General features: G+C 53.9%; 1 protein-coding gene across 4 annotated transcripts in view; it reads left to right on the top strand.

Annotated features, from left to right (window-relative positions):
• LOC144497876 (pre-B-cell leukemia transcription factor 1-like) overlaps positions 1-27833 on the top strand; it is a 486513-nt gene that overhangs the window by 421331 nt on the left and 37349 nt on the right. The window contains exons 7-8 of one of the 4 annotated variants that reach the window (XM_078219311.1): positions 24573-24659; positions 25791-25903. In XM_078219311.1, coding sequence (XP_078075437.1) covers positions 24573-24659; positions 25791-25903 — 200 coding nt within the window. Of the gene's footprint in view, positions 1-24572; positions 24660-25767; positions 25904-27833 lie in introns of all 4 variants that reach the window. The other 3 variants (XM_078219312.1, XM_078219314.1, XM_078219315.1) reach the window with 3 other exon arrangements.

Below are 27833 nucleotides of genomic sequence, written 5' to 3' on the forward strand. Positions count from 1 at the left end.
CAGACAGACTGCTCACTGTCTCTCGCACAGACAGACTGCTCTCTGTCTCTCTCGCAGACAGACTGGTCACTGTCTCTCTCGCAGACAGACTGCTCGCTGTCTCTCTCACAGACAGACTGCACACTGTCTCTCTCACAGACAGACTGCTCACTGTCTCCCTCACAGACAGACTGCGCACTGTCTCCCTCACAGACAGACTGCGCGCTGTCTCTCTCACAGACAGACTGCTCACTGTCTCTCTCTCACAGACAGACTGCTCACTGTCTGTCTCTCACAGAGACTGCTCACTGTCTCTCTCTCTCGCAGACAGACCGCTCACTGTCTCTCTCACAGACAGACTGCTCTCTGTCTCCCCCGCAGACAGACTGCGCTCTGTCACTCTCACAGACAGACTGCTCACTTTCTCTCTCTCACAGTCAGACTGCTCTCTGTCTCTCTCGCAGACAGACTGCGCACTGTCTCTCTCGCAGACAGACTGCTCACTGTCTCTCTCACAGACAGACTGCTCACTGTCTCTCTCACAGACAGACTGCGCACTGTCTCTCTCTCACAGACAGACTGCTCACTGTCTCTCTCGCAGACCGACTGCGCATTGCCTCTCTCGCAGACAGACTGCGCACTGTCTCCCTCACAGACAGACTGCTCACTGTCTCTCTCGCAGACAGACTGCTCTCTGTCTCTCTCGCAGACAGACCACTCACTGTCTCTCTCGCAGACAGACTGCTGTCTGTCTCCCTCACAGTCAGACTGCTCACTGTCTCTCTCACAGACAGACTGCTCACTGTCTCTCTCTTGCAGACAGACTGCTCACTGTCTCTCTCGCAGACAGACCGCTCACTGTCTCTCCCCCACAGACAGACTGCGCACTGTCTCTCTCGCAGACAGACTGCTCACTGTCTCTCTCACAGACAGACTGCACACTGTCTCTCTCTCACAGACAGACTGCGCACTGTCTCTCTCACAGACAGACTGCTCACTGTCTCTCGCACAGACAGACTGCTCTCTGTCTCTCTCACAGACAGACTGCACACTGTCTCTCTCACAGACAGACTGCTCACTGTCTCCCTCACAGACAGACTGCGCACTGTCTCTCTCACAGACAGACTGCTCACTGTCTCCCTCACAGACAGACTGCGCACTGTCTCCCTCACAGACAGACTGCGCACTGTCTCTCTCACAGACAGACTGCGCACCGTCTCTCTCACAGACAGACTGCTCACTGTCTGTCTCTCACCGAGACTGCTCACTGTCTCTCTCTCTCGCAGACAGACCGCTCACTGTCTCTCTCACAGACAGACTGCTCTCTGTCTCTCTCGCAGACAGACTGCTCACTGTCTCTCTCGCAGACAGACTGCGCACTGTCTCTCTCTCACAGACAGACTGCGCACTGTCTCCCCCGCAGACAGACTGCGCTCTGTCACTCTCACAGACAGACTGCTCACTTTCTCTCTCTCACAGTCAGACTGCTCTCTGTCTCTCTCGCAGACAGACTGCGCACTGTCTTCCCCCCAGGCAGACTGCGCACTGTCTCTCTCGCAGACAGACTGCTCACTGTCTCTCTCACAGACAGACTGCTTACTGTCTCTCTCACAGACAGACTGCTCACTGTCTCTCTCACAGACAGACTGCTCACTGTCTCTCTCACAGACAGACTGCTCACTGTCTCTCTCACAGACAGACTGCGCACTGTCTCTCTCTCACAGACAGACTGCTCACTGTCTCTCTCGCAGACCGACTGCGCACTGTCTCTCTCGCAGACAGACTGCGCACTGTCTCCCTCACAGACAGACTGCTCACTGTCTCTCTCGCAGACAGACTGCTCACTGTCTCTCTCTCTCGCAGACAGACTACTCACTGTCTCTCTCGCAGACAGACTGCTGTCTGTCTCCCTCACAGTCAGACTGCTCACTGTCTCTCTCACAGACAGACTTCTCTCTGTCTCTCTCTTGCAGACAGACTGCTCACTGTCTCTCTCGCAGACAGACCGCTCACTGTCTCTCCCCCACAGACAGACTGCGCACTGTCTCTCTCGCAGACAGACTGCTCACTGTCTCTCTCACAGACAGACTGCACACTGTCTCTCTCTCACAGACAGACTGTGCACTGTCTCTCTCACAGGCAGACTGCGCTCTGTCTCTCTCTCACAGTCAGACTGCTCACTGTCTCTCTCTCACAGACAGACTGCGCACTGTCTCTCTCACAGACAGACTGCTCACTGTCTCTCGCACAGACAGACTGCTCTCTGTCTCTCTCGCAGACAGACTGGTCACTGTCTCTCTCGCAGACAGACTGCTCGCTGTCTCTCTCACAGACAGACTGCACACTGTCTCTCTCACAGACAGACTGCTCACTGTCTCCCTCACAGACAGACTGCGCACTGTCTCCCTCACAGACAGACTGCGCGCTGTCTCTCTCACAGACAGACTGCTCACAGTCTCTCTCTCACAGACAGACTGCTCACTGTCTGTCTCTCACAGAGACTGCTCACTGTCTCTCTCTCTCGCAGACAGACCGCTCACTGTCTCTCTCACAGACAGACTGCTCTCTGTCTCCCCCGCAGACAGACTGCGCTCTGTCACTCTCACAGACAGACTGCTCACTTTCTCTCTCTCACAGTCAGACTGCTCTCTGTCTCTCTCGCAGACAGACTGCGCACTGTCTCTCTCGCAGACAGACTGCTCACTGTCTCTCTCACAGACAGACTGCTCACTGTCTCTCTCACAGACAGACTGCGCACTGTCTCTCTCTCACAGACAGACTGCTCACTGTCTCTCTCGCAGACCGACTGCGCATTGCCTCTCTCGCAGACAGACTGCGCACTGTCTCCCTCACAGACAGACTGCTCACTGTCTCTCTCGCAGACAGACTGCTCTCTGTCTCTCTCGCAGACAGACTACTCACTGTCTCTCTCGCAGACAGACTGCTGTCTGTCTCCCTCACAGTCAGACTGCTCACTGTCTCTCTCACAGACAGACTGCTCACTGTCTCTCTCTTGCAGACAGACTGCTCACTGTCTCTCTCGCAGACAGACCGCTCACTGTCTCTCCCCCACAGACAGACTGCGCACTGTCTCTCTCGCAGACAGACCGCTCACTGTCTCTCTCACAGACAGACTGCACACTGTCTCTCTCTCACAGACAGACTGCGCACTGTCTCTCTCACAGACAGACTGCTCACTGTCTCTCGCACAGACAGACTGCTCTCTGTCTCTCTCACAGACAGACTGCACACTGTCTCTCTCACAGACAGACTGCTCACTGTCTCCCTCACAGACAGACTGCGCACTGTCTCTCTCACAGACAGACTGCTCACTGTCTCCCTCACAGACAGACTGCGCACTGTCTCCCTCACAGACAGACTGCGCACTGTCTCTCTCACAGACAGACTGCGCACCGTCTCTCTCACAGACAGACTGCTCACTGTCTGTCTCTCACCGAGACTGCTCACTGTCTCTCTCTCTCGCAGACAGACCGCTCACTGTCTCTCTCACAGACAGACTGCTCTCTGTCTCTCTCGCAGACAGACTGCTCACTGTCTCTCTCGCAGACAGACTGCGCACTGTCTCTCTCTCACAGACAGACTGCGCACTGTCTCCCCCGCAGACAGACTGCGCTCTGTCACTCTCACAGACAGACTGCTCACTTTCTCTCTCTCACAGTCAGACTGCTCTCTGTCTCTCTCGCAGACAGACTGCGCACTGTCTTCCCCCCAGGCAGACTGCTTACTGTCTCTCTCGCAGACAGACTGCTCACTGTCTCTCTCACAGACAGACTGCTTACTGTCTCTCTCACAGACAGACTGCTCACTGTCTCTCTCACAGACAGACTGCTCACTGTCTCTCTCACAGACAGACTGCTCACTGTCTCTCTCACAGACAGACTGCGCACTGTCTCTCTCTCACAGACAGACTGCTCACTGTCTCTCTCGCAGACCGACTGCGCACTGTCTCTCTCGCAGACAGACTGCGCACTGTCTCCCTCACAGACAGACTGCTCACTGTCTCTCTCGCAGACAGACTGCTCTCTGTCTCTCTCGCAGACAGACTACTCACTGTCTCTCTCGTAGACAGACTGCTGTCTGTCTCCCTCACAGTCAGACTGCTCACTGTCTCTCTCACAGACAGACTGCTCACTGTCTCTCTCTTGCAGACAGACTGCTCACTGTCTCTCTCGCAGACAGACCGCTCACTGTCTCTCCCCCACAGACAGACTGCGCACTGTCTCTCTCGCAGACAGACTGCTCACTGTCTCTCTCGCAGACAGACTGCGCACTGTCTCTCTCGCAGACAGACAGCTCACTGTCTCTCTCTCACAGACAGACTGAGCACTGTCTCCCTCACAGACAGACTGCTCACTTTCTCCCCCACAGACAGACCGCTCACTGTCTCTCTCACAGACAGACTGCTCACTGTCTCTCTCGCAGACAGACTGCGCACTGTCTCTCTCACAGACAGAATGCTCACTGTCTCTCTCACAGACAGACTGCTCACTGTCTCTCTCACAGACAGACTGCTCACTGTCTCTCTCGCAGACAGACTGCGCACTGTCTCTCTCGCAGACAGACTGCTCACTGGCTCTCTCACAGACAGACTGCTCACTGTCTCTCTCACAGACAGACTGCTCACTGTCTCTATCACAGCCAGACTGCTGTCTGTCTCCCTCACAGACAGACTGCTCACTGTCTCTCTCACAGACAGACTGCTCACTGTCTCTCTCTTGCAGACAGACTGCTCACTGTCTCTCTCGCAGACAGACTGCTCACTGTCTCTCTCTCACAGACAGACTGCTCACTGTCTCCCTCACAGACAGACTGCCTACTGTCTCTCTCACAGACAGACTGCTCACTGTCTCTCTCTCACAGACAGACTGCTCACTGTCTCTCTCTCACAGACAGACTGCACACTGTCTCCCCCACAGACAGACTGCGCACTGTCTCTCTCACAGACAGACTGCTCACTGTCTCTCTCTCACAGACAGACTGCTCACTGTCTCTCTCGTAGACAGACTGCTCACTGTCTCTCTCACAGACAGACTGCGCACTGTCTCTCTCACAGACAGACTGCGCGCTGTCTCTCTCACAGACAGACTGCGCTCTGTCTCTCTCACAGACAGACTGCTCACTGTCTGTCTCTCACAGAGACTGCTCACTGTCTCTCTCTCTCGCAGACAGACCGCTCACTGTCTCTCTCACAGACAGACTGCTCTCTGTCTCTCTCGCAGACAGACTGCTCACTGTCTCTCTCGCAGACAGACTGCACACTGTCTCTCTCTCACAGACAGACTGTGCACTGTCTCCCCCGCAGACAGACTGCGCTCTGTCACTCTCACAGACAGACTGCTCACTTTCTCTCTCTCACAGTCAGACTGCTCTCTGTCTCTCTCGCAGACAGACTGCGCACTGTCTTCCCCCCAGGCAGACTGCTCACTGTCTCTCTCGCAGACAGACTGCTCACTGTCTCTCTCACAGACAGACTGCTTACTGTCTCTCTCACAGACAGACTGCTCACTGTCTCTCTCGCAGACAGACTGCTCACTGTCTCTCTCACAGACAGACTGCGCACTGTCTCTCTCTCACAGACAGACTGCTCACTGTCTCTCTCGCAGACCGACTGCGCACTGTCTCTCTCGCAGACAGACTGCGCACTGTCTCCCTCACAGACAGACTGCTCACTGTCTCTCTCGCAGACAGACTGCTCTCTGTCTCTCTCGCAGACAGACTACTCACTGTCTCTCTCGCAGACAGACTGCTGTCTGTCTCCCTCACAGTCAGACTGCTCACTGTCTCTCTCACAGACAGACTGCTCTCTGTCTCTCTCTTGCAGACAGACTGCTCACTGTCTCTCTCACAGACAGACCGCTCACTGTCTCTCCCCCACAGACAGACTGCGCACTGTCTCTCTCGCAGACAGACTGCTCACTGTCTCTCTCACAGACAGACTGCACACTGTCTCTCTCTCACAGACAGACTGTGCACTGTCTCTCTCACAGGCAGACTGCGCTCTGTCTCTCTCTCACAGTCAGACTGCTCACTGTCTCTCTCTCACAGACAGACTGCGCACTGTCTCTCTCACAGACAGACTGCTCACTGTCTCTCGCACAGACAGACTGCTCTCTGTCTCTCTCGCAGACAGACTGCTCACTGTCTCTCTCGCAGACAGACTGCTCGCTGTCTCTCTCACAGACAGACTGCACACTGTCTCTCTCACAGACAGACTGCTCACTGTCTCCCTCACAGACAGACTGCGCACTGTCTCCCTCACAGACAGACTGCGCTCTGTCTCTCTCACAGACAGACTGCTCACTGTCTCTCTCTCACAGACAGACTGCTCACTGTCTGTCTCTCACAGAGACTGCTCACTGTCTCTCTCTCTCCCAGACAGACCGCTCACTGTCTCTCTCACAGACAGACTGCTCTCTGTCTCCCCCGCAGACAGACTGCGCTCTGTCACTCTCACAGACAGACTGCTCACATTCTCTCTCTCACAGTCAGACTGCTCTCTGTCTCTCTCGCAGACAGACTGCGCACTGTCTTCCCCCCAGGCAGACTGCGCACTGTCTCTCTCGCAGACAGACTGCTCACTGTCTCTCTCACAGACAGACTGCTTACTGCCTCTCTCACAGACAGACTGCTCACTGTCTCTCTCACAGACAGACTGCTCACTGTCTCTCTCACAGACAGACTGCGCACTGTCTCTCTCTCACAGACAGACTGCTCACTGTCTCTCTCACAGTCAGACTGCTCACTGTCTCTCCCTCACAGACAGACTGCTCACTGTCTCTCTCGCAGACAGACTGCTCTCTGTCTCTCTCGCAGACAGACTACTCACTGTCTCTCTCGCAGACAGACTGCTGTCTGTCTCCCTCACAGTCAGACTGCTCACTGTCTCTCTCACAGACAGACTGCTCACTGTCTCTCTCTTGCAGACAGACTGCTCACTGTCTCTCTCGCAGACAGACCGCTCACTGTCTCTCCCCCACAGACAGACTGCGCACTGTCTCTCTCGCAGACAGACTGCTCACTGTCTCTCTCACAGACAGACTGCACACTGTCTCTCTCTCACAGACAGACTGCGCACTGTCTCTCTCACAGACAGACTGCTCACTGTCTCTCGCACAGACAGACTGCTCTCTGTCTCTCTCACAGACAGACTGCACACTGTCTCTCTCACAGACAGACTGCTCACTGTCTCCCTCACAGACAGACTGCGCACTGTCTCCCTCACAGACAGACTGCGCGCTGTCTCTCTCACAGACAGACTGCTCACTGTCTCTCTCTCACAGACAGACTGCTCACTGTCTGTCTCTCACAGAGACTGCTCACTGTCTCTCTCTCTCGCAGACAGACCGCTCACTGTCTCTCTCACAGACAGACTGCTCTCTGTCTCTCTCGCAGACAGACTGCTCGCTGTCTCTCTCACAGACAGACTGCACACTGTCTCTCTCACAGACAGACTGCTCACTGTCTCCCTCACAGACAGACTGCGCACTGTCTCCCTCACAGACAGACTGCGCGCTGTCTCTCTCACAGACAGACTGCGCACCGTCTCTCTCACAGACAGACTGCTCACTGTCTGTCTCTCACAGAGACTGCTCACTGTCTCTCTCTCTCGCAGACAGACCGCTCACTGTCTCTCTCACAGACAGACTGCTCTCTGTCTCTCTCGCAGACAGACTGCTCACTGTCTCTCTCGCAGACAGACTGCGCACTGTCTCTCTCTCACAGACAGACTGCGCACTGTCTCCCCCGCAGACAGACTGCGCTCTGTCACTCTCACAGACAGTCTGCTCACTTTCTCTCTCTCACAGTCAGACTGCTCTCTGTCTCTCTCGCAGACAGACTGCGCACTGTCTTCCCCCCAGGCAGACTGCGCACTGTCTCTCTCGCAGACAGACTGCTCACTGTCTCTCTCACAGACAGACTGCTTACTGTCTCTCTCACAGACAGACTGCTCACTGTCTCTCTCGCAGACAGACTGCGCACTGTCTCTCTCTCACAGACAGACTGCGCACTGTCTCCCCCGCAGACAGACTGCGCTCTGTCACTCTCACAGACAGACTGCTCACTTTCTCTCTCTCACAGTCAGACTGCTCTCTGTCTCTCTCGCAGACAGACTGCGCACTGTCTTCCCCCCAGGCAGACTGCGCACTGTCTCTCTCGCAGACAGACTGCTCACTGTCTCTCTCACAGACAGACTGCTTACTGTCTCTCTCACAGACAGACTGCGCACTGTCTCTCTCTCACAGACAGACTGCTCACTGTCTCTCTCGCAGACCGACTGCGCACTGTCTCTCTCGCAGACAGACTGCGCACTGTCTCCCTCACAGACAGACTGCTCACTGTCTCTCTCGCAGACAGACTGCTCTCTGTCTCTCTCGCAGACAGACTACTCACTGTCTCTCTCGCAGACAGACTGCTGTCTGTCTCCCTCACAGTCAGACTGCTCACTGTCTCTCTCACAGACATACTGCTCACTGTCTCTCTCTTGCAGACAGACTGCTCACTGTCTCTCTCGCAGACAGACCGCTCACTGTCTCTCCCCCACAGACAGACTGCGCACTGTCTCTCTCGCAGACAGACTGCTCACTGTCTCTCTCGCAGACAGACTGCGCACTGTCTCTCTCGCAGACAGACAGCTCACTGTCTCTCTCTCACAGACAGACTGAGCACTGTCTCCCTCACAGACAGACTGCTCACTTTCTCCCCCACAGACAGACCGCTCACTGTCTCTCTCACAGACAGACTGCTCACTGTCTCTCTCGCAGACAGACTGCGCACTGTCTCTCTCACAGACAGAATGCTCACTGTCTCTCTCACAGACAGACTGCTCACTGTCTCTCTCACAGCCAGACTGCTGTCTGTCTCCCTCACAGACAGACTGCTCACTGTCTCTCTCACAGACAGACTGCTCACTGTCTCTCTCTTGCAGACAGACTGCTCACTGTCTCTCTCGCAGACAGACTGCTCACTGTCTCTCTCTCACAGACAGACTGCTCACTGTCTCCCTCACAGACAGACTGCCTACTGTCTCTCTCACAGACAGACTGCTCACTGTCTCTCTCTCACAGACAGACTGCTCACTGTCTCTCTCTCTCACAGACAGACTGCACAATGTCTCCCCCACAGACAGACTGCTCACTGTCTCTCTCGCAGACAGACTACTCACTGTCTCTCTCACAGACAGACTGCACACTGTCTCTCTTACAGACAGACTGTGCACTGTGTCTCTCACTGGCAGACTGCGCTCTGTCTCTCTCTCACAGTCAGACTGCTCACTGTCTCTCTCTCACAGACAGACTGCGCACTGTCTCTCTCACAGACAGACTGCTCACTGTCTCTCGCACAGACAGACTGCTCTCTGTCTCTCTCGCAGACAGACTGCTCACTGTCTCTCTCGCAGACAGACTGCTCACTGCCTCTCTCACAGACAGACTGCGCACTGTCTCTCTCACAGACAGACTGCTCACTGTCTCTCTCTCACAGACAGACTGCTCACTGTCTGTCTCTCACAGAGACTGCTCACTGTCTCTCTCTCGCAGACAGACCGCTCACTGTCTCTCTCACAGACAGACTGCTCTCTGTCTCTCTCGCAGACAGACTGCGCACTGTCTCTCTCTCACAGACAGACTGCGCACTGTCTCGCCCGCAGACAGGCTGCGCTCTGTCACTCTCACAGACAGACTGCTCACTTTCTCTCTCTCACAGTCAGACTGCTCTCTGTCTCTCTCGCAGACAGACTGCTCACTGTCTTCCCCCCAGGCAGACTGCGCACTGTCTCTCTCGCAGACAGACTGCTCACTGTCTCTCTCACAGACAGACTGCTTACTGTCTCTCTCACAGACAGACTGCTCACTGTCTCTCTCACGGACAGACTGCTCACTGTCTCTTTCACAGACAGACTGCTCACTGTCTCTCTCACAGACAGACTGCGCACTGTCTCTCTCTCACAGACAGACTGAGCACAGTCTCTCTCGCAGACCGACTGCGCACTGTCTCTCTCGCAGACAGACTGCGCACTGTCTCCCTCACAGACAGACTGCTCACTGTCTCTCTCGCAGACAGACTGCTCTCTGTCTCTCTCGCAGACAGACTACTCACTGTCTCTCTCGCAGACAGACTGCTGTCTGTCTCCCGCACAGACAGACTGCTCACTGTCTCTCTCACAGACAGACTGCTCACTGTCTGTCTCTTGCAGACAGACTGCTCACTGTCTCTCTCGCAGACAGACCGCTCACTGTCTCTCCCCCACAGACAGACTGCGCACTTTCTCTCTCGCAGACAGACTGCTCACTGTCTCTCTCGCAGACAGACTGCTCACTGTCTCTCTCTCACAGACAGACTGAGGACTGTCTCCCTCACAGACAGACTGCTCACTGTCTCCCCCACAGACAGACCGCTCACTGTCTCCCCCACAGACAGACTGCTCACTGTCTCTCTCGCAGACAGACTGCGCACTGTCTCTCTCACAGACAGAATGCTCACTGTCTCTCTCACAGACAGACTGCTCACTGTCTCTCTCACAGACAGACTGCTCACTGTCTCACTCGCAGACAGACTGCGCACTGTCTCTCTCGCAGACAGACTGCGCACTGTCTCTCTCACAGACAGACTGCTCACTGTCTCTCTCACAGACAGACTGCTCACTCTCTCTCTCACAGACAGACTGCTCACTGTCTCTCTCACAGACAGACTGCTCACTGTCTCTCTCTTGCAGACAGACTGCTCACTGTCTCTCTCGCAGACAGACTGCGCACTGTCTCTCTCTCACAGACAGACTGCTCACTGTCTCCCTCACAGACAGACTGCCTACTGTCTCTCTCACAGACAGACTGCTCACTGTCTCTCTCTCACAGACAGACTGCTCACTGTCTCTCTCACAGACAGACTGCAGACTGTCTCCCTCACAGACAGACTGCGCACTGTCTCTCTCACAGACAGACTGCTCACTGTTTCTCTCTCACAGACAGACCGCTCACTGTCTCTCTCACAGACAGACTGCGCACTGTCTCCCTCACAGACAGAGTGCGCACTGTCTCTCTCTCTCGCAGACAGACTGCTCTCTGTCTCTCTCGCAGACAGACTGCGCACTGTCTCTCTCTCACAGACAGACTGCGCACTGTCTCTCTCTGAGACAGACTGCGAACTGTCTCTCTTACAGAAAGACTGCTCTCTCTCTCTCTCACAGACAGACTGCTCACTGTCTCTCTCACAGACAGACTGCGCACTGTCTCTCTCGCAGACCGACTGCGCGCTGTCTCTCTCGCAGACAGACTGCTCACTGTCTCTCTCACAGACAGACTGCGCACTGTCTCTCACGCAGACAGACTGCGCACTGTCTCTCTCGCAGACAGACTGCTCTCTGTCTCTCGCACAGACAGACTGCTCTCTGTCTCTCTCGCAGACAGACTGCTCACTGTCTCTCTCGCAGACAGACTACTCACTGTCTCTCTCACAGACAGACTGCACACTGTCTCTCTTACAGACAGACTGTGCACTGTGTCTCTCACTGGCAGACTGCGCTCTGTCTCTCTCTCACAGTCAGACTGCTCACTGTCTCTCTCTCACAGACAGACTGCGCACTGTCTCTCTCACAGACAGACTGCTCACTGTCTCTCGCACAGACAGACTGCTCTCTGTCTCTCTCGCAGACAGACTGCTCACTGTCTCTCTCGCAGACAGACTGCTCACTGTCTCTCTCACAGACAGACTGCGCACTGTCTCTCTCACAGACAGACTGCTCACTGTCTCTCTCTCACAGACAGACTGCTCACTGTCTGTCTCTCACATAGACTGCTCACTGTCTCTCTCTCGCAGACAGACCGCTCACTGTCTCTCTCACAGACAGACTGCTCTCTGTCTCTCTCGCAGACAGACTGCGCACTGTCTCTCTCTCACAGACAGACTGCGCGCTGTCTCGCCCGCAGACAGGCTGCGCTCTGTCACTCTCACAGACAGACTGCTCACTTTCTCTCTCTCTCAGTCAGACTGCTCTCTGTCTCTCTCGCAGACAGACTGCTCACTGTCTTCCCCCCAGGCAGACTGCGCACTGTCTCTCTCGCAGACAGACTGCTCACTGTCTCTCTCACAGACAGACTGCTTACTGTCTCTCTCACAGACAGACTGCTCACTGTCTCTCTCACGGACAGACTGCTCACTGTCTCTTTCACAGACAGACTGCTCACTGTCTCTCTCACAGACAGACTGCGCACTGTCTCTCTCTCACAGACAGACTGAGCACAGTCTCTCTCGCAGACCGACTGCGCACTGTCTCTCTCGCAGACAGACTGCGCACTGTCTCCCTCACAGACAGACTGCTCACTGTCTCTCTCGCAGACAGACTGCTCTCTGTCTCTCTCGCAGACAGACTACTCACTGTCTCTCTCGCAGACAGACTGCTGTCTGTCTCCCTCACAGACAGACTGCTCACTGTCTCTCTCACAGACAGACTGCTCACTGTCTCTCTCTTGCAGACAGACTGCTCACTGTCTCTCTCGCAGACAGACCGCTCACTGTCTCTCCCCCACAGACAGACTGCGCACTGTCTCTCTCGCAGACAGACTGCTCACTGTCTCTCTCGCAGACAGACTGCTCACTGTCTCTCTCTCACAGACAGACTGAGCACTGTCTCCCTCACAGACAGACTGCTCACTGTCTCCCCCACAGACAGACCGCTCACTGTCTCCCCCACAGACAGACTGCTCACTGTCTCTCTCACAGACAGACTGCTCACTGTCTCTCTCACAGACAGAATGCTCACTGTCTCTCTCACAGACAGACTGCTCACTGTCTCTCTCACAGACAGACTGCTCACTGTCTCTCTCGCAGACAGACTGCGCACTGTCTCTCTCGCAGACAGACTGCGCACTGTCTCTCTCACAGACAGACTGCTCACTGTCTCTCTCACAGACAGACTGCGCACTGTCTCTCTCACAGACAGACTGCTCACTGTCTCTCTCGCAGCCAGACTGCTCACTGTCTCTCTCACAGACAGATTGCTCACTGTCTCTCTCGCACAGACAGACTGCGCACTGTCTCTCTCACAGACAGACTGCTCACAGTCTCTCCCTCGCAGACAGACTGCGCACTGTCTCTCTCACAGACAGACTGCTCACTGTCTCTCGCACAGACAGACTGCTCTCTGTCTCTCTCGCAGACAGACTGCTCACTGTCTCTCTCGCAGACAGACTGCTCACTGTCTCTCTCACAGACAGACTGCGCACTGTCTCTCTCACAGACAGACTGCTCACTGTCTCTCTCTCACAGACAGACTGCTCACTGTCTGTCTCTCACAGAGACTGCTCACTGTCTCTCTCTCGCAGACAGACCGCTCACTGTCTCTCTCACAGACAGACTGCTCTCTGTCTCTCTCGCAGACAGACTGCGCACTGTCTCTCTCTCACAGACAGACTGCGCACTGTCTCGCCCGCAGACAGGCTGCGCTCTGTCACTCTCACAGACAGACTGCTCACTTTCTCTCTCTCACAGTCAGACTGCTCTCTGTCTCTCTCGCAGACAGACTGCTCACTGTCTTCCCCCCAGGCAGACTGCGCACTGTCTCTCTCGCAGACAGACTGCTCACTGTCTCTCTCACAGACAGACTGCTTACTGTCTCTCTCACAGACAGACTGCTCACTGTCTCTCTCACGGACAGACTGCTCACTGTCTCTTTCACAGACAGACTGCTCACTGTCTCTCTCACAGACAGACTGCGCACTGTCTCTCTCTCACAGACAGACTGAGCACAGTCTCTCTCGCAGACCGACTGCGCACTGTCTCTCTCGCAGACAGACTGCGCACTGTCTCCCTCACAGACAGACTGCTCACTGTCTCTCTCGCAGACAGACTGCTCGCTGTCTCTCTCGCAGACAGACTACTCACTGTCTCTCTCGCAGACAGACTGCTGTCTGTCTCCCTCACAGACAGACTGCTCACTGTCTCTCTCACAGACAGACTGCTCACTGTCTCTCTCTTGCAGACAGACTGCTCACTGTCTCTCTCGCAGACAGACCGCTCACTGTCTCTCCCCCACAGACAGACTGCGCACTGTCTCTCTCGCAGACAGACTGCTCACTGTCTCTCTCGCAGACAGACTGCTCACTGTCTCTCTCTCACAGACAGACTGAGCACTGTCTCCCTCACAGACAGACTGCTCACTGTCTCCCCCACAGACAGACCGCTCACTGTCTCCCCCACAGACAGACTGCTCACTGTCTCTCTCACAGACAGACTGCTCACTGTCTCTCTCACAGACAGAATGCTCACTGTCTCTCTCACAGACAGACTGCTCACTGTCTCTCTCACAGACAGACTGCTCACTGTCTCTCTCGCAGACAGACTGCGCACTGTCTCTCTCGCAGACAGACTGCGCACTGTCTCTCTCACAGACAGACTGCTCACTGTCTCTCTCACAGACAGACTGCGCACTGTCTCTCTCACAGACAGACTGCTCACTGTCTCTCCCTCGCAGACAGACTGCGCACTGTCTCTCTCACAGACAGACTGAGCACTGTCTCTCTCACAGACAGACTGCTCACTGTCTCTCTCACAGACAGACTGCGCACTGTCTCTCTCACAGACAGACTGCTCTCTTTCTCTCTCGCAGACTGCTCACTGTCTCTCTCGCAGACAGACTGCGCACTGTCTCTCTCGCAGACAGACTGCGCACTGTCTCTCTCACAGACAGACTGCTCACTGTCTCTCTCACAGACAGACTGCGCACTGTCTCTCTCACAGACAGACTGCTCACTGTCTCTCCCTCGCAGACAGACTGCGCACTGTCTCTCTCACAGACAGACTGAGCACTGTCTCTCTCACAGACAGACTGCTCACTGTCTCTCTCACAGACAGACTGCGCACTGTCTCTCTCACAGACAGACTGCTCTCTTTCTCTCTCGCAGACTGCTCACTGTCTCTGCCTCGCAGACACACTGCGCACTGTCTCTCTCTCAGACAGACTGCTCACTGTCTCTCTCGCAGACAGACAGCTCACTGTCTCTCTCTCACAGACAGACTGAGCACTGTCTCCCTCACAGACAGACTGAGCACTGTCTCCCTCACAGACAGACCGCTCACTGTCTCCCCCACAGACAGACCGCTCACTGTCTCCCCCACAGACAGACTGCTCACTGTCTCTCTCGCAGACAGACTGCGCACTGTCTCTCTCACAGACAGAATGCTCACTGTCTCTCTCACAGACAGACTGCTCACTGTCTCTGTCACAGACAGACTGCTCACTGTCTCTCTCGCAGACAGACTGCGCACTGTCTCTCTCGCAGACAGACTGCGCACTGTCTCTCTCACAGACAGACTGCTCACTGTCTCTCTCACAGACAGACTGCTCACTCTCTCTCTCACAGACAGACTGCTCACTGTCTCTCTCACAGCCAGACTGCTGTCTGTCTCCCTCACAGACAGACTGCTCACTGTCTCTCTCACAGACAGACTGCTCACTGTCTCTCTCTTGCAGACAGACTGCTCACTGTCTCTCTCGCAGACAGACTGCGCACTGTCTCTCTCTCACAGACAGCCTGCTCACTGTCTCCCTCACAGACAGACTGCCTACTGTCTCTCTCACAGACAGACTGCTCACTGTCTCTCTCTCTCACAGACAGACTGCTCACTGTCTCTCTCTCACAGACAGACTGTACACTGTCTCCCTCACAGACAGACTGCGCACTGTCTCTCTCACAGACAGACTGCTCACTGTTTCTCTCTCACAGACAGACTGCTCACTGTCTCTCTCACAGACAGACTGCGCACTGTCTCCATCACAGACAGAGTGCGCACTGTCTCTCTCTCTCGCAGACAGACTGCTCTCTGTCTCTCTCGCAGACAGACTGCGCACTGTCTCTCTCTCACAGACAGACTGCGCACTGTCTCTCTCTCACAGACAGACTGCGCACTGTCTCTCTCTCAGACAGACTGCGAACTGTCTGTCTTACAGAGAGACTGCTCTCTCTCTCTCACAGACAGACTGCTCACTGTCTCTCTGACAGACTGCGCGCTGTCTCTCTCGCAGACAGACTGCGCACTGTCTCTCTCGCAGACAGACTGCTCACTGTCTCTCTCACAGACAGACTGCGCACTGTCTCTCACGCAGACAGACTGCGCACTGTCTCTCTCGCAGACAGACTGCTCACTGTCTCTCGCACAGACAGACTGCTCTCTGTCTCTCTCGCAGACAGACTGCTCACTGTCTCTCTCGCAGACAGACTGCTCACTGTCTCTCTCACAGACAGACTGCGCACTGTCTCTCTCTCACAGACAGACTGCTCACTGTCTGTCTCTCACAGAGACTGCTCACTGTCTCTCTCTCGCAGACAGACCGCTCACTGTCTCTCTCACAGACAGACTGCGCTCTGTCTCTCTCGCAGACAGACTGCTCACTGTCTTCCCCCCAGGCAGACTGCGCACTGTCTCTCTCGCAGACAGACTGCTCACTGTCTCTCTCACAGACAGACTGCTTACTGTCTCTCTCACAGACAGACTGCTCACTGTCTCTCTCACGGACAGACTGCTCACTGTCTCTTTCACAGACAGACTGCTCACTGTCTCTCTCACAGACAGACTGCGCACTGTCTCTCTCTCACAGACAGACTGAGCACAGTCTCTCTCGCAGACCGACTGCGCACTGTCTCTCTCGCAGACAGACTGCGCACTGTCTCCCTCACAGACAGACTGCTCACTGTCTCTCTCACGGACAGACTGCTCACTGTCTCTTTCACAGACAGACTGCTCACTGTCTCTCTCACAGACAGACTGCGCACTGTCTCTCTCTCACAGACAGACTGAGCACAGTCTCTCTCGCAGACCGAGTGCGCACTGTCTTTCTCGCAGACAGACTGCGCACTGTCTCCCTCACAGACAGACTGCTCACTGTCTCTCTCGCAGACAGACTGCTCTCTGTCTCTCTCGCAGACAGACTACTCACTGTCTCTCTCGCAGACAGACTGCTGTCTGTCTCCCTCACAGACAGACTGCTCACTGTCTCTCTCACAGACAGACTGCTCACTGTCTCTCTCTTGCAGACAGACTGCTCACTGTCTCTCTCGCAGACAGACCGCTCACTGTCTCTCCCCCACAGACAGACTGCGCGCTGTCTCTCTCGCAGACAGACTGCTCACTGTCTCTCTCGCAGACAGACTGCTCACTGTCTCTCTCTTGCAGACAGACTGCTCACTGTCTCTCTCGCAGACAGACCGCTCACTGTCTCTCCCCCACAGACAGACGGCGCGCTGTCTCTCTCGCAGACAGACTGCTCACTGTCTCTCTCGCAGACAGACTGCTCACTGTCTCTCTCTCACAGACAGACTGCTCACTGTCTCCCCCACAGACAGACCGCTCACTGTCTCCCCCACAGACAGACTGCTCACTGTCTCTCTCACAGACAGACTGCTCACTGTCTCTCTCACAGACAGAATGCTCACTGTCTCTCTCACAGACAGACTGCTCACTGTCTCTCTCACAGACAGACTGCTCACTGTCTCTCTCGCAGACAGACTGCGCACTGTCTCTCTCGCAGACAGACTGCGCACTGTCTCTCTCACAGACAGACTGCTCACTGTCTCTCTCACAGACAGACTGCGCACTGTCTCTCTCACAGACAGACTGCTCACTGTCTCTCTCGCAGCCAGACTGCTCACTGTCTCTCTCACAGACAGACTGCTCACTGTCTCTCTCGCACAGACAGACTGCGCACTGTCTCTCTCACAGACAGACTGCTCACTGTCTCTCCCTCGCAGACAGACTGCGCACTCTCTCTCTCACAGACAGACTGAGCACTGTCTCTCTCACAGACAGACTGCTCACTGTCTCTCTCACAGACAGACTGCTCACTGTCTCTCTCACAGACAGACTGCTCACTGTCTCTCTCACAGACAGACTGCGCACTGTCTCTCTCACAGACAGACTGCTCTCTGTCTCTCTCGCAGACTGCTCACTGTCTCTGCCTCGCAGACACACTGCGCACTGTCTCTCTCTCAGACAGACTGCTCTCTGTCTCTCTCGCAGACAGACCTCACTCTGAAGGAGCCTCTGACTCCATGGGGATGATTCTCACAAAAAAGTTCCAAGTGTCGAATTTGTGTAAAACCTGGAGTAAATCCCGCTGCTTTTTTCCGAGTTTCTCGATGAATCTCCCACTCTCCACACACTGCAGTGGACACTCGCATGAATAACTCTAGAGATCAGCAAGAGGGGCCTATTCCCGCTGGAGAGGCTGGCACCATAGCGCTGAGCATGCACCGATCTGTCCGCCAAGATCAGTGGCCCCTCTCTGCCTGCCGGACTCCCGATTGCTGACCAGCCGTACCACCCCCACAAAGCCAGCCATGCCCCCCCCCCCATGGCCCGATCGCTGGCCCCCCCGGACATGTCTGTGCCAGACATGACCCCCACCCCGACAGCCCCGATCTCACCCCGCACCCCACCCCACCCCCCCGCTGTCCCGACACCCCCCCCGCCCCTCTTCCCCCACCAGGGCTCACCCCCCCCCCCCCCCCACACTGGCCTCCCTCCCTCTGGCACTCAGTCCAAAGTGCAGAGTGGCAGTGGGGCCCCCGCCCGCACCAATCACCCTCCAGAGGCTCTGCCTGCCTCCTAGCCCTGTCCCATTAGGCCCTGCCCTCTTCGCACTGCCCCATGCCCAGTGGGCAGTGCCAGGGCCTACCCTGGGCTTTGGCATGTTGCCAGGGGGGCCAGGCTGGAACTGCCAAGCTGTCAATTCCCATGGGGCACCCATACAGCGCCCGACCCTCTGGGGGGCCTCGATTGCCCCCTCTTCACTCCAGTGTGGTCTGGCCGGCAGCTCCCTGCAGGTGGGGAGCTAAACTAAACGCTGCCAGAGTAAACCATTCCTGGGGGGGAAGGCCAGCGGGCCCAGAGACATCAATCCCAGGCCTGCTAATGGTAATGAAATTATATTTAAATTAGCTGCTGGATATACTTGGCACTGGAAATCCGACGCTGGGAGATGTGCGGAGGTCCTGGCGTCCAGCGGGGATTCTGCAAAACGGGCCTCCACTAGAGTCTCCTGGCCCGCTGCGCCGGGATGGGAGAATCGCCCCCATATCTCGCAGGAATGTTGATACTATTGCCATGAAAGAGCTTGGGTCACCTATCTCCACCCCCTTAGACAGCTCAAGAGTTTGTATTGTCGAGGCTTCAGTCAGTTCAACACATCACCTCATTTCATTCACATGTGGATCAGTGGACGTTTTGGGTCAGGGCCCAGGAACGGGATACAGGGAATGGGAACAGACTGCAGCTGTCTGTCTGAATGGCCTCCGTTTCTTTCCAGCCAATCCCTCCCACGCCCCCTCCTCCGCTCCAATCCATCCAGTACCCGTACAGGTACCAGAAATAGTGGGACAGGGGGCCAGAGGGCTAAGTTTGAAGGAATGTGTCGAAGGATGAAAGTGAGATCGAGAGATTCCAAGAGGGAATTCCAGAGCTTGGGGCCTCAGCAGCAGAAAGCACAACCACATAAGAAACAGGAGTCAGAGTCGACCATTCAGCCTCTCATGCCTGCTCCACCAGTCAAGAAGATCTGATGTGGTTTTAATCCCGTTTTCCTCTCTGGCCCCCATAACCCTTGTCGATGGAAAATCTAACACAGCCTTGAATATATTCAATGACCCAGCAGAGAATCATAGAGAATCCCTACAGTGCAGAAGGAGGCCATTCGGCCCATCAAGTCTGCACCAACCACAATCCCACCCAGGCCCTATCCCCATCACCCTACTTATTTACCCGACTAACCCCCTGACACGAAGGGGCAATTTAACCTGGCCAATCAACCTAACCCGCACATCTTTGGACGGTGGGAGGAAACCGGAGCACCCGGAGGAAACCCACGCAGACACGGGGAGAAAGTGCAAACTCCACACAGACAGTGACCCAAGCCGGGAATTGAACCCGGGTTCCTGGCGCTGTGAGGCAGCAGTGCCAAGCACTGTGCCACCATGCCACAGCCGCTGCTCTTCGCTGGGGAAAACAATTCCAAACACCACCAACCCTCTTGAGAGAAGGAATTCCTCCTCATTTCTGTCCTGAATGGAAGATGCCTTATTTTGAGTCTGTGCCCCCTCGAAAATTGGGGACGTACTAAAGGCCCTAATTGGATGGCGAGAGAGTTCTCAGAGGGGTGTAGGGCTAAGGAGATTACCAGAGAAGGAGGGATGTGAAGATTTTGAACGTTGGGGCAGTGAAGCCAATTCTGGTCAGCAGGGAGGTGGTGGGACTTGCTGTGAATCAGTTTACAGATCACTGAGTTTCTGAAGAGTTAAACATGGGAGATTGGCCAGAGGAGCACTGGAATAGTTCAATCTGGAGGTAGCACTAGCATAGAGGAGGCTCCCAGCGGCAGATATGCTGAGGGAAAGGTGGAGACGGATATTGTTCTGAGGTGGAGTGAGGAGGAGGATGCCCAGGTTACAAAGTACTTGGATCAGCCTGAGGCAGTGGCCAGCATGGGATCCATGCTCAGAAAGCAAAGACAAGGCCATTGGTGTTCACAATGCAGCACATCTGGATAGCTGACTCTGCTTCTCAGTCCCAGATGTGGTTCGGTGTTCTGATGACCACACAGTGACATGCATTCTGCAGTATGCAACATGCCCCGGTGGAGGGCTTTTATTGAGTGAGAGAATCATCAAATCCCTACAGCACAGAAGGAGGTCATTCGGCCCATCGAGCCTGCATCGACCTGAATCCCACCCAGGCCCTATTCCCATAACCCCAATTATTTTCCTGCTAATCTCTCTGACACTAAGGGGCAATTTAGCACGGCCAATCCACCTAACCCGCACATCTTCGGACTGTGGGAGAAAACCAGAGCACCCAGAGGAAACCCACGCAGACACAGAGAGAACTTGCGATCTCCAAAATGCACTGAGCTTGGGCAGCTTTGAGGACCATTCCGGTGGGTCTTCGGAAGGAGAATGAAGTAAAAGGAACTTGACCAGAGTTCCTGCTCTGTAATTCTTATCTGCTGCCCCATGCTGCAATGTGACTGCCTGGGGGCTAGTATAGGATGGGCTTGGCGGCTGTCCCCTGAATGGCCTCAGTCATTCACCATCCCAAACCTCGGAGGTGCTGAAGTGGTGCTGCCACCCAATTATAGTGGGTGGCAGTGGGCAGGGGAGATAAATACACTGATAAATGTGAGTCTCTGGCATGAAGGGTGGAGGTGGCTGTGTTGGAGGTAGATCCCCTGAGGGGGGAGGGGGGGGGGCAATACTCAGAGCGAGTTTGGAAAGGGTTTGGTGGCACCAGTAGCAGCTCAGTGGGGGGTTTTAAAGAGCCTTGTGTTAGAATCACAGAATCATAGAATCCCTACAGTACAGAAGGAGGCCATTCAGCCCATCGAATCTGTATCGACCACAATCCCACCCAGGCCCTATTCCCGCAACCCCACTCATTTACCCTAGCTAATCCCCCTGACAATAGGGTCAATTTAGCATGGTCAATCCACCTAACCCGCACACCTTTGGACTGTGGGAGGAAACCGGAGCACCCGGAGGAAAGCCACGTAGACACAGGGAGAATTTGCAAATTCCACACAGTGACCCGAGACCGGAATTGAACCCGGGTCCCTGGTGCTGTGAGGCAGCAGTGCTAACCACGGTGCCACCGTGCCACCCTACGTATCCGCGACTACATTGAAAGGAGACAGCGGGGTAGTGGTAATGTCATCACACTAGTAACGCACAGGTCCAGGTTAATTCTCTGGGGACATGGGTTCAAATCCCACCACAGTTACTGGCGGAAGTTAAATTCAACTAATAATTTTTTAATATAAATCTAGGCCTGGATTCTCCCAAACAAAAGTGCCCAATGGGTGGAAAAACCTGGAGATTTTCCTGACTGTTTTTTGGCGTACTTAGTTTCACGAATCTCCGACACTCTGCTCCATGGAGCACGTCAGAGAGATTCACATCAGTAAGTAGGGGGCAAGGCCTCATCCCGTTGGAGAGGCCTGAATCATCTCGCTGAGTGGGCCGTTGCGCGTGCACTGACCTGTCAGTGGGGAGATCAGCGCATGCGCACTGCCTCCTGATATCTTTCCAATCGCTCCCCCAATACCATCGCCGGCCTCCTGACCACCCCCCCACTCCAGTCGCCGGCCTACCCAACCTCCCCCCCACCGATCCTGATTGCTGGCCTACCCAACCCCAACCCCCACACACCGACCAGCCCCAATCACCAGCTCCCCGTGGCCAGCCCCGATCCACCCCCATGGCCCGCCCCAATCCCTCCCCTCCATGTGCAGCCCTGACCACCTCCTCCCTCCGAATTCCACCAATCCCATTGCAGAGCGTGCAGTAGGCCACCACCCCCCCCACGACCACCGATCAGCCCCCTGGTCAGCCCTGCCCTCAGTAGGCCCCGCCCCCAGTAGGCCCCACTCCCTCTGGCCCCAACCCTTGACACTGCCAGCTGCCTGGTGGGCAGTGTCCAGTGGACAGTGACAGGGTGCCAGGCTGGCACTGCTAGTGTGCTACCCAATGGGCACCCGCCCTTGCCCCACCCTCCTGGGGGAGCCTAAGTGGCCTCTGTCCCACCAGCTGGGTGAGCATGTCTGGTCCACGTTGGTGGGGTACAGTTGCAAACCCCGCTGTTGCGAACCTCTCCCGGCAGGTGTGGGGGGGGGAGACGCTTGCGGGCCCTGAGGCTACTGTCCAGGGCTCGCTAATCGTATGGAAATAGCCATTTCCGTATGGTAATCAGCCCCGCGCCAATTTCCAGCATGGGGCTGATTATATTGGAAAAAACTGGACGCTGATTGCGACTCCTGCTACAAGCCCCCCCACAGATGTCTCCCAGCGTGCTGCGCTACCCGAGCAGCACAGAGGGCTGGGAGAATCCCCGACCTAGTCTCAGTAATGGTAACCAAGGCAACTGTCCGTGATTGTCGTTAAAAACAACCATCTGGTTCCTTGAGGGAAGGAAATCTGCTGTCCTTACCCGATCTGGCCTACATGTGACTCTAGACCCACAACAATGTGGTTGACTCTTAGCTGTCTCTCTGAAATGGCCGAGAGAGTCACTCAGTTCGAAGACAGCGAGGGATGGGCAACAAACGCTGGTCAGTAAAACATGACACGGCTATCCCTGTGATGTACGTGTTGGTGGCCCTCAGTGAAGGTTGGAGCTGCAGCTGCGCGCACAAGTGTCAGCTTCCAGGAGCCAAAGATACAATGATGACCCAGGGTTAGCGGAATGAAGGTTTGGCATGCATTGCAAGCAGCATGACAGGAGCTGCCAGGCTGGACTTGCGTGGATGGCCACACATTAGCTTCGTACAGACGGAGGGGAAGTTTCTAACTGTTCATGAAGGCTGCAGTTTTACAGACATGCCTGTAATTCATGATTGTCTATGAGGGAAATCAAAAAGGTTCGGGGCAGATAATACAGCACTGGCCTGTGTTGTACAGGGACAGACTGCAGCCAAACCAAAATTGATGATGTTCACTGTGGCAGCACAGAATCATGGAATCCCCTATCGTGCAGAAGTAGACCATTCGGCCCATCAAGTCTGCACTGACCACAATTCCCACCCAGCCCCTATCCCCGTAACTCCACGTATTTGCCCTGCTATTCTCCCTGACAGTAAGGGGCAATTTAATACGGCCAATCAACCGAAAATCTTTGGACTGTGGGAGGAAGCCGGAGAACCCGGAAGAAACCCATGCAGACACGAGGCGAATGTGAAAACTCCACACAGACAGTGACCCAAGCCGGGAATCGAACCCAGCTCCCTGGCGCTGTAAGGCAGCAGTGCTAACTACTGTGCCACAGTGGTTAGAAGCAGAAGACAACAGGGCCCCATATCATGACGAAATCACATTGATCTCTCTGTTTCCCCCTCTCTGCATCTCTCCATATGTACTCTCCAATCTCAATGTGCATCAGTCAGTCATGTGTCATCCCTCACATGCTGCAGTATTTGAATCTTTCTCGCGTGTTTGCATCTCTAACTGTAGGAGGCCTGCAGGTGGCCTGTCAGTTTCTACAAGGTGCCTTTCTGTCTCCCCTTGACTCTCTCTCACATATAACTCGACAAAAAGTTTCAGGAATTTTGCATTGAGGTAGCTTGGCTCAAACTGCACTCGGGACGGATGGGGTGAGAGACCAGAGTGAGTAAAGTTTGATCGGGCCCGCTCAGTACTGTCTCAAGAAGGCATTACACAGAGAGTGTGTACCTTGAAGCATAGTTGAGGTCCCAGTAAAAATCACAGCAGACATTTTGCACACAACCAGATGCTATGTTCAGCAACGTGGTGAAGGAGCAGTTGATGCTTTGTTTAGTAAAGAAGGGAAGGTTGGCCAGCATTTGGTCTACAAGGCCCTGTGGCAGAGCACATGATGACTGGCTGTATGTGAGGCTGAGGGTGTGAATGGCTTTGAATGAGCATGTGAGAGAAAAATCTCCTTCGGCTTACCAGCCTCCGGCATTCGCTGGGAGCTTGGCCCTTCATGTTTAATGTGAGCTTTCCATATGGAAATATGTTTGCAATGAAAACTTGGCATCTTTTGTTAATTTTCTGGCCTTTTTTCTCTTTCTCTCTCTGAAGGGACGGAATCATGTTACAGATCGATGGGAGCCAGCAGCCCTCCAGCTCCACGACCCACTGGCCGTTCTTTGTGTACGAGCTTAGAGAGTGAGTGTTGGGGGGGGGGGGGCAGTTTTACTGTGGGGAGGTGGGTGGGAACATTGTAACCAAACTGCAAAGGAGCACCACCCATTGCATCATTGCTGAGCTTCTGAGATATGCTATAGACTAGTTTTGACCAGAGATGTGTCGACCTATCGGCCGAAGCAAATTATTTGTCGGTCAAAGCAAATTATATTGGGTGAATGAAACTGCGCTTAAGTCAGGTTTACTAAGGTATTAGCAGAGCCTGAAAAGGTCATTCAGTCCATTTCATCACACCCCATGTACACTCTACCCTATCATAGACTCTACCCACCCATTTAATCCCCTTCCATAAATCCTGAAAATCCTTTCCTGACAGCACAGTGGGTGTACCTGCACCATGTGGACTGCAGCTGTTCAAGAAGCCAGCTCACCACCACCGTCTTAAGAGCAACTGAGGATGGGCACAAATGTATTTCATCACGCTCTTACTTGTGCCTTGTAACTGGTAGACAGGCTTTGGGATGTCACAGGATTTCTAGTCTGACTTGCTCTTGTAGCCACAGTATTTGTACGGCTAGTCCAGTTCAGTTTCTGCTCAATGGTAACTCCCAGGATGTTAAAAGTGGGCTATTCAGTGATGGTGACACCATTGAATGTCAAGGGGCAATGGTTAGATTCTCTCTCTTTTTGGAGATGGTCATTGCCTGTCTGGCACTTGTGATGTGAACGATGCTTTCCACTTATTAGCCCAAGAGTTGACAGGGTGAGTGCTGGGAGGATGTATCCCTGACTTGGAAGTACAGAATACAGGGCCTCAATCTCAGGATGTGGAGTTGGTCACTTAGAACTGAGCCGAGAAGGACACTCACCTGAGTGGGCTGCGGACGTTTGGTATTCTCTCCCTCAGAGAGCTGTAGACGGGCAAGTCCAGACAATGGTTGATAGCATTCTGGACACTGAAGGAAGTAAAGGATGTTGGAGTTGAACAGGAAGGTGGAGTTGAAGTAGCAGGTCAGCTGTGCTCGTATCAAATGGTGGAGCAGGCTCAACATCTCGATTAGTTATGTCTTTCTGTGGGGCAGCTGAGGCACTGGGAGAGAGAGTGAACTACTCCAGCCTGGTCACACAGGGACTACCCTTTGTATTTTGCAGGTTCCTCTGCTCCATATAACATGACAAGCAGCGGAGATCTGTATATGAGCATGCAGGCGCTGAATGGAGATTCATACCAGGCAGCCCAGGTCGGAGCGAATGTGCAGTTACAGGTAGGACACTTACAGGAACTGCACTGAAATCAATGTGTTGAAATATTTTGCAACTGCCATCCTTGAGGGGGAGTGGGGGTGAGAGGGGGGGGGAAGGAAGAGCGAGGGGGTGAAAACAGAATTAAGCCCAGGATTCCTGCTGGAGCACAAGGTGGAATTGCCCACTACCTCTCCCAGGTGGGCCAGGATCCAGACAGGGTGGGCAGCCTGGGGAACCCATAGACTGCCATGTTCCAGCACCTGACCTGCATCCAGAGGATGATGGGAAGTTAGGCAGTGGGAAGTTGGACAGGCTACATCACAAACAGAGGTTCAGTTTAACACACTTACAGCTTTTACCGACAGTTTGGAGGAATCTTCCATTGAATTATCCCAGCCAATCACCAGCAGCCTTACAGAAATAACTCCACCCCAGAACTGTTTCTATGGTTATCTTTAGGCCTGTATCTCAAACGCTGGCTAACAACTCAGACAACCATCACAATGGATACTGCACATGTAACTTACCCACACTGCTAACTAGCAATAATGATAACAACTACTAGCAGTTATATATCACATTTAGTATGGAAAAATATCACAGACAGTGTTATCAACAGCATATTATACACCAAGGCACTTTTTCTATGAGAATAGAACCCCGAAGGTTTGGTCAAAGAGAAAAGTTTTAAGGAGGATTGTAAAATAGGACAGAGAGATGGAGAAGTCTTGCGGGAACATTACGATCTACGCAGCTGAAGGCACAGTCGCCAATGTTGGAGAAAAATATAATGAAGAAGAAGCAGGAAATTGGAATTAGAGCAGTGAAGAGATAAGGAGGGGACAGGAAAATGCAGGGATTTGAATTTAAAAATGATAGAGGTTGAATCTAATTCAACCCGGGGCACAGTGGTTAGCACTGCTGCTTCACAGCTCCAGGGTCCCGGGTTCGATTCCCGGCTTAGGTCACTGTCTGTGTGGAGTTTGCACATTCTCCTTGTGTCTGCGTGGGTTTCCTCCGGGTGCTCCGGTTTCCTCCCACAGTCCAAAGATGTGCGGGTTAGGTTAAATTAACCCTTAGTGTCCTGAGATGTGTAGGTTAGAGGGATTAGTGGGTAAAATATGGAGGGATATGGGGGTAGAGCTTGGGTGGGATTGTGGTCGGTGCAGACTCGATGGGCCGAATGGCCTCTTTCTGTACTGTCTGGTTTCTATGATTTCTAATCAAGGCGTTTGGGTGGTTCTACATAGAATAACAAATACCCGGAACAAGTTACAGACTGGAATCTAATTGAGGAGTTTGGGTGGTTCATATAAAGAATAACAGATACCTGGGAGTGAGTCACAGACTGGAATCTAATCGAGGGGTTTGGGTGATTTATACATAGAATAATAGATATCCAGGAGTGAGTTACAGACTGAAGCCAATCAGATGTCCTAAGTGTGTTGAAGCTTCAGTGAATTATCACTTCAGATTGCTGCTACAAGAATTACAATTATTATCTATCAGTTTTACTCTTCCAAAATAAAGGGTGGGACATTCATAATGGGGATACATGGAAACAGTCTGATCCCTCCCACTGCAGACACATCCATGTCACTGGGAACTAACTGTCCTATAACCAGTGCTGTCTACCTTCGAGTTTTTTGGTGTCCTGTCTGTTACCAAGAATCTGTGGCTATTCCCCGTAAGGAAAAGGCTGAGAGCGAATGTTTACAAGTGTTTAAAATCTTGAGGGGAGGGGTGGACAGAGTAGAACCTAGCATGAAACTGCTCCAATTGGTGGATGTGTCGAGAATGAGGGGGCACCGAGTTAATGTGAGTGACCTAAGAACCAAAGATAACCTGAGGGAAATCTTTTTCACACAGTGAGTAGTTAGGACCTGGAACGTGCTGCCTGACAGTGTGGTGGAGGCAGGTTCAATCCGAGATGTCTGCAGAAGCATCTGC

The sequence above is a fragment of the Mustelus asterias genome, chromosome 8, assembly GCF_964213995.1.
Source record: "Mustelus asterias chromosome 8, sMusAst1.hap1.1, whole genome shotgun sequence".
Lineage (NCBI taxonomy): Eukaryota > Metazoa > Chordata > Chondrichthyes > Carcharhiniformes > Triakidae > Mustelus > Mustelus asterias.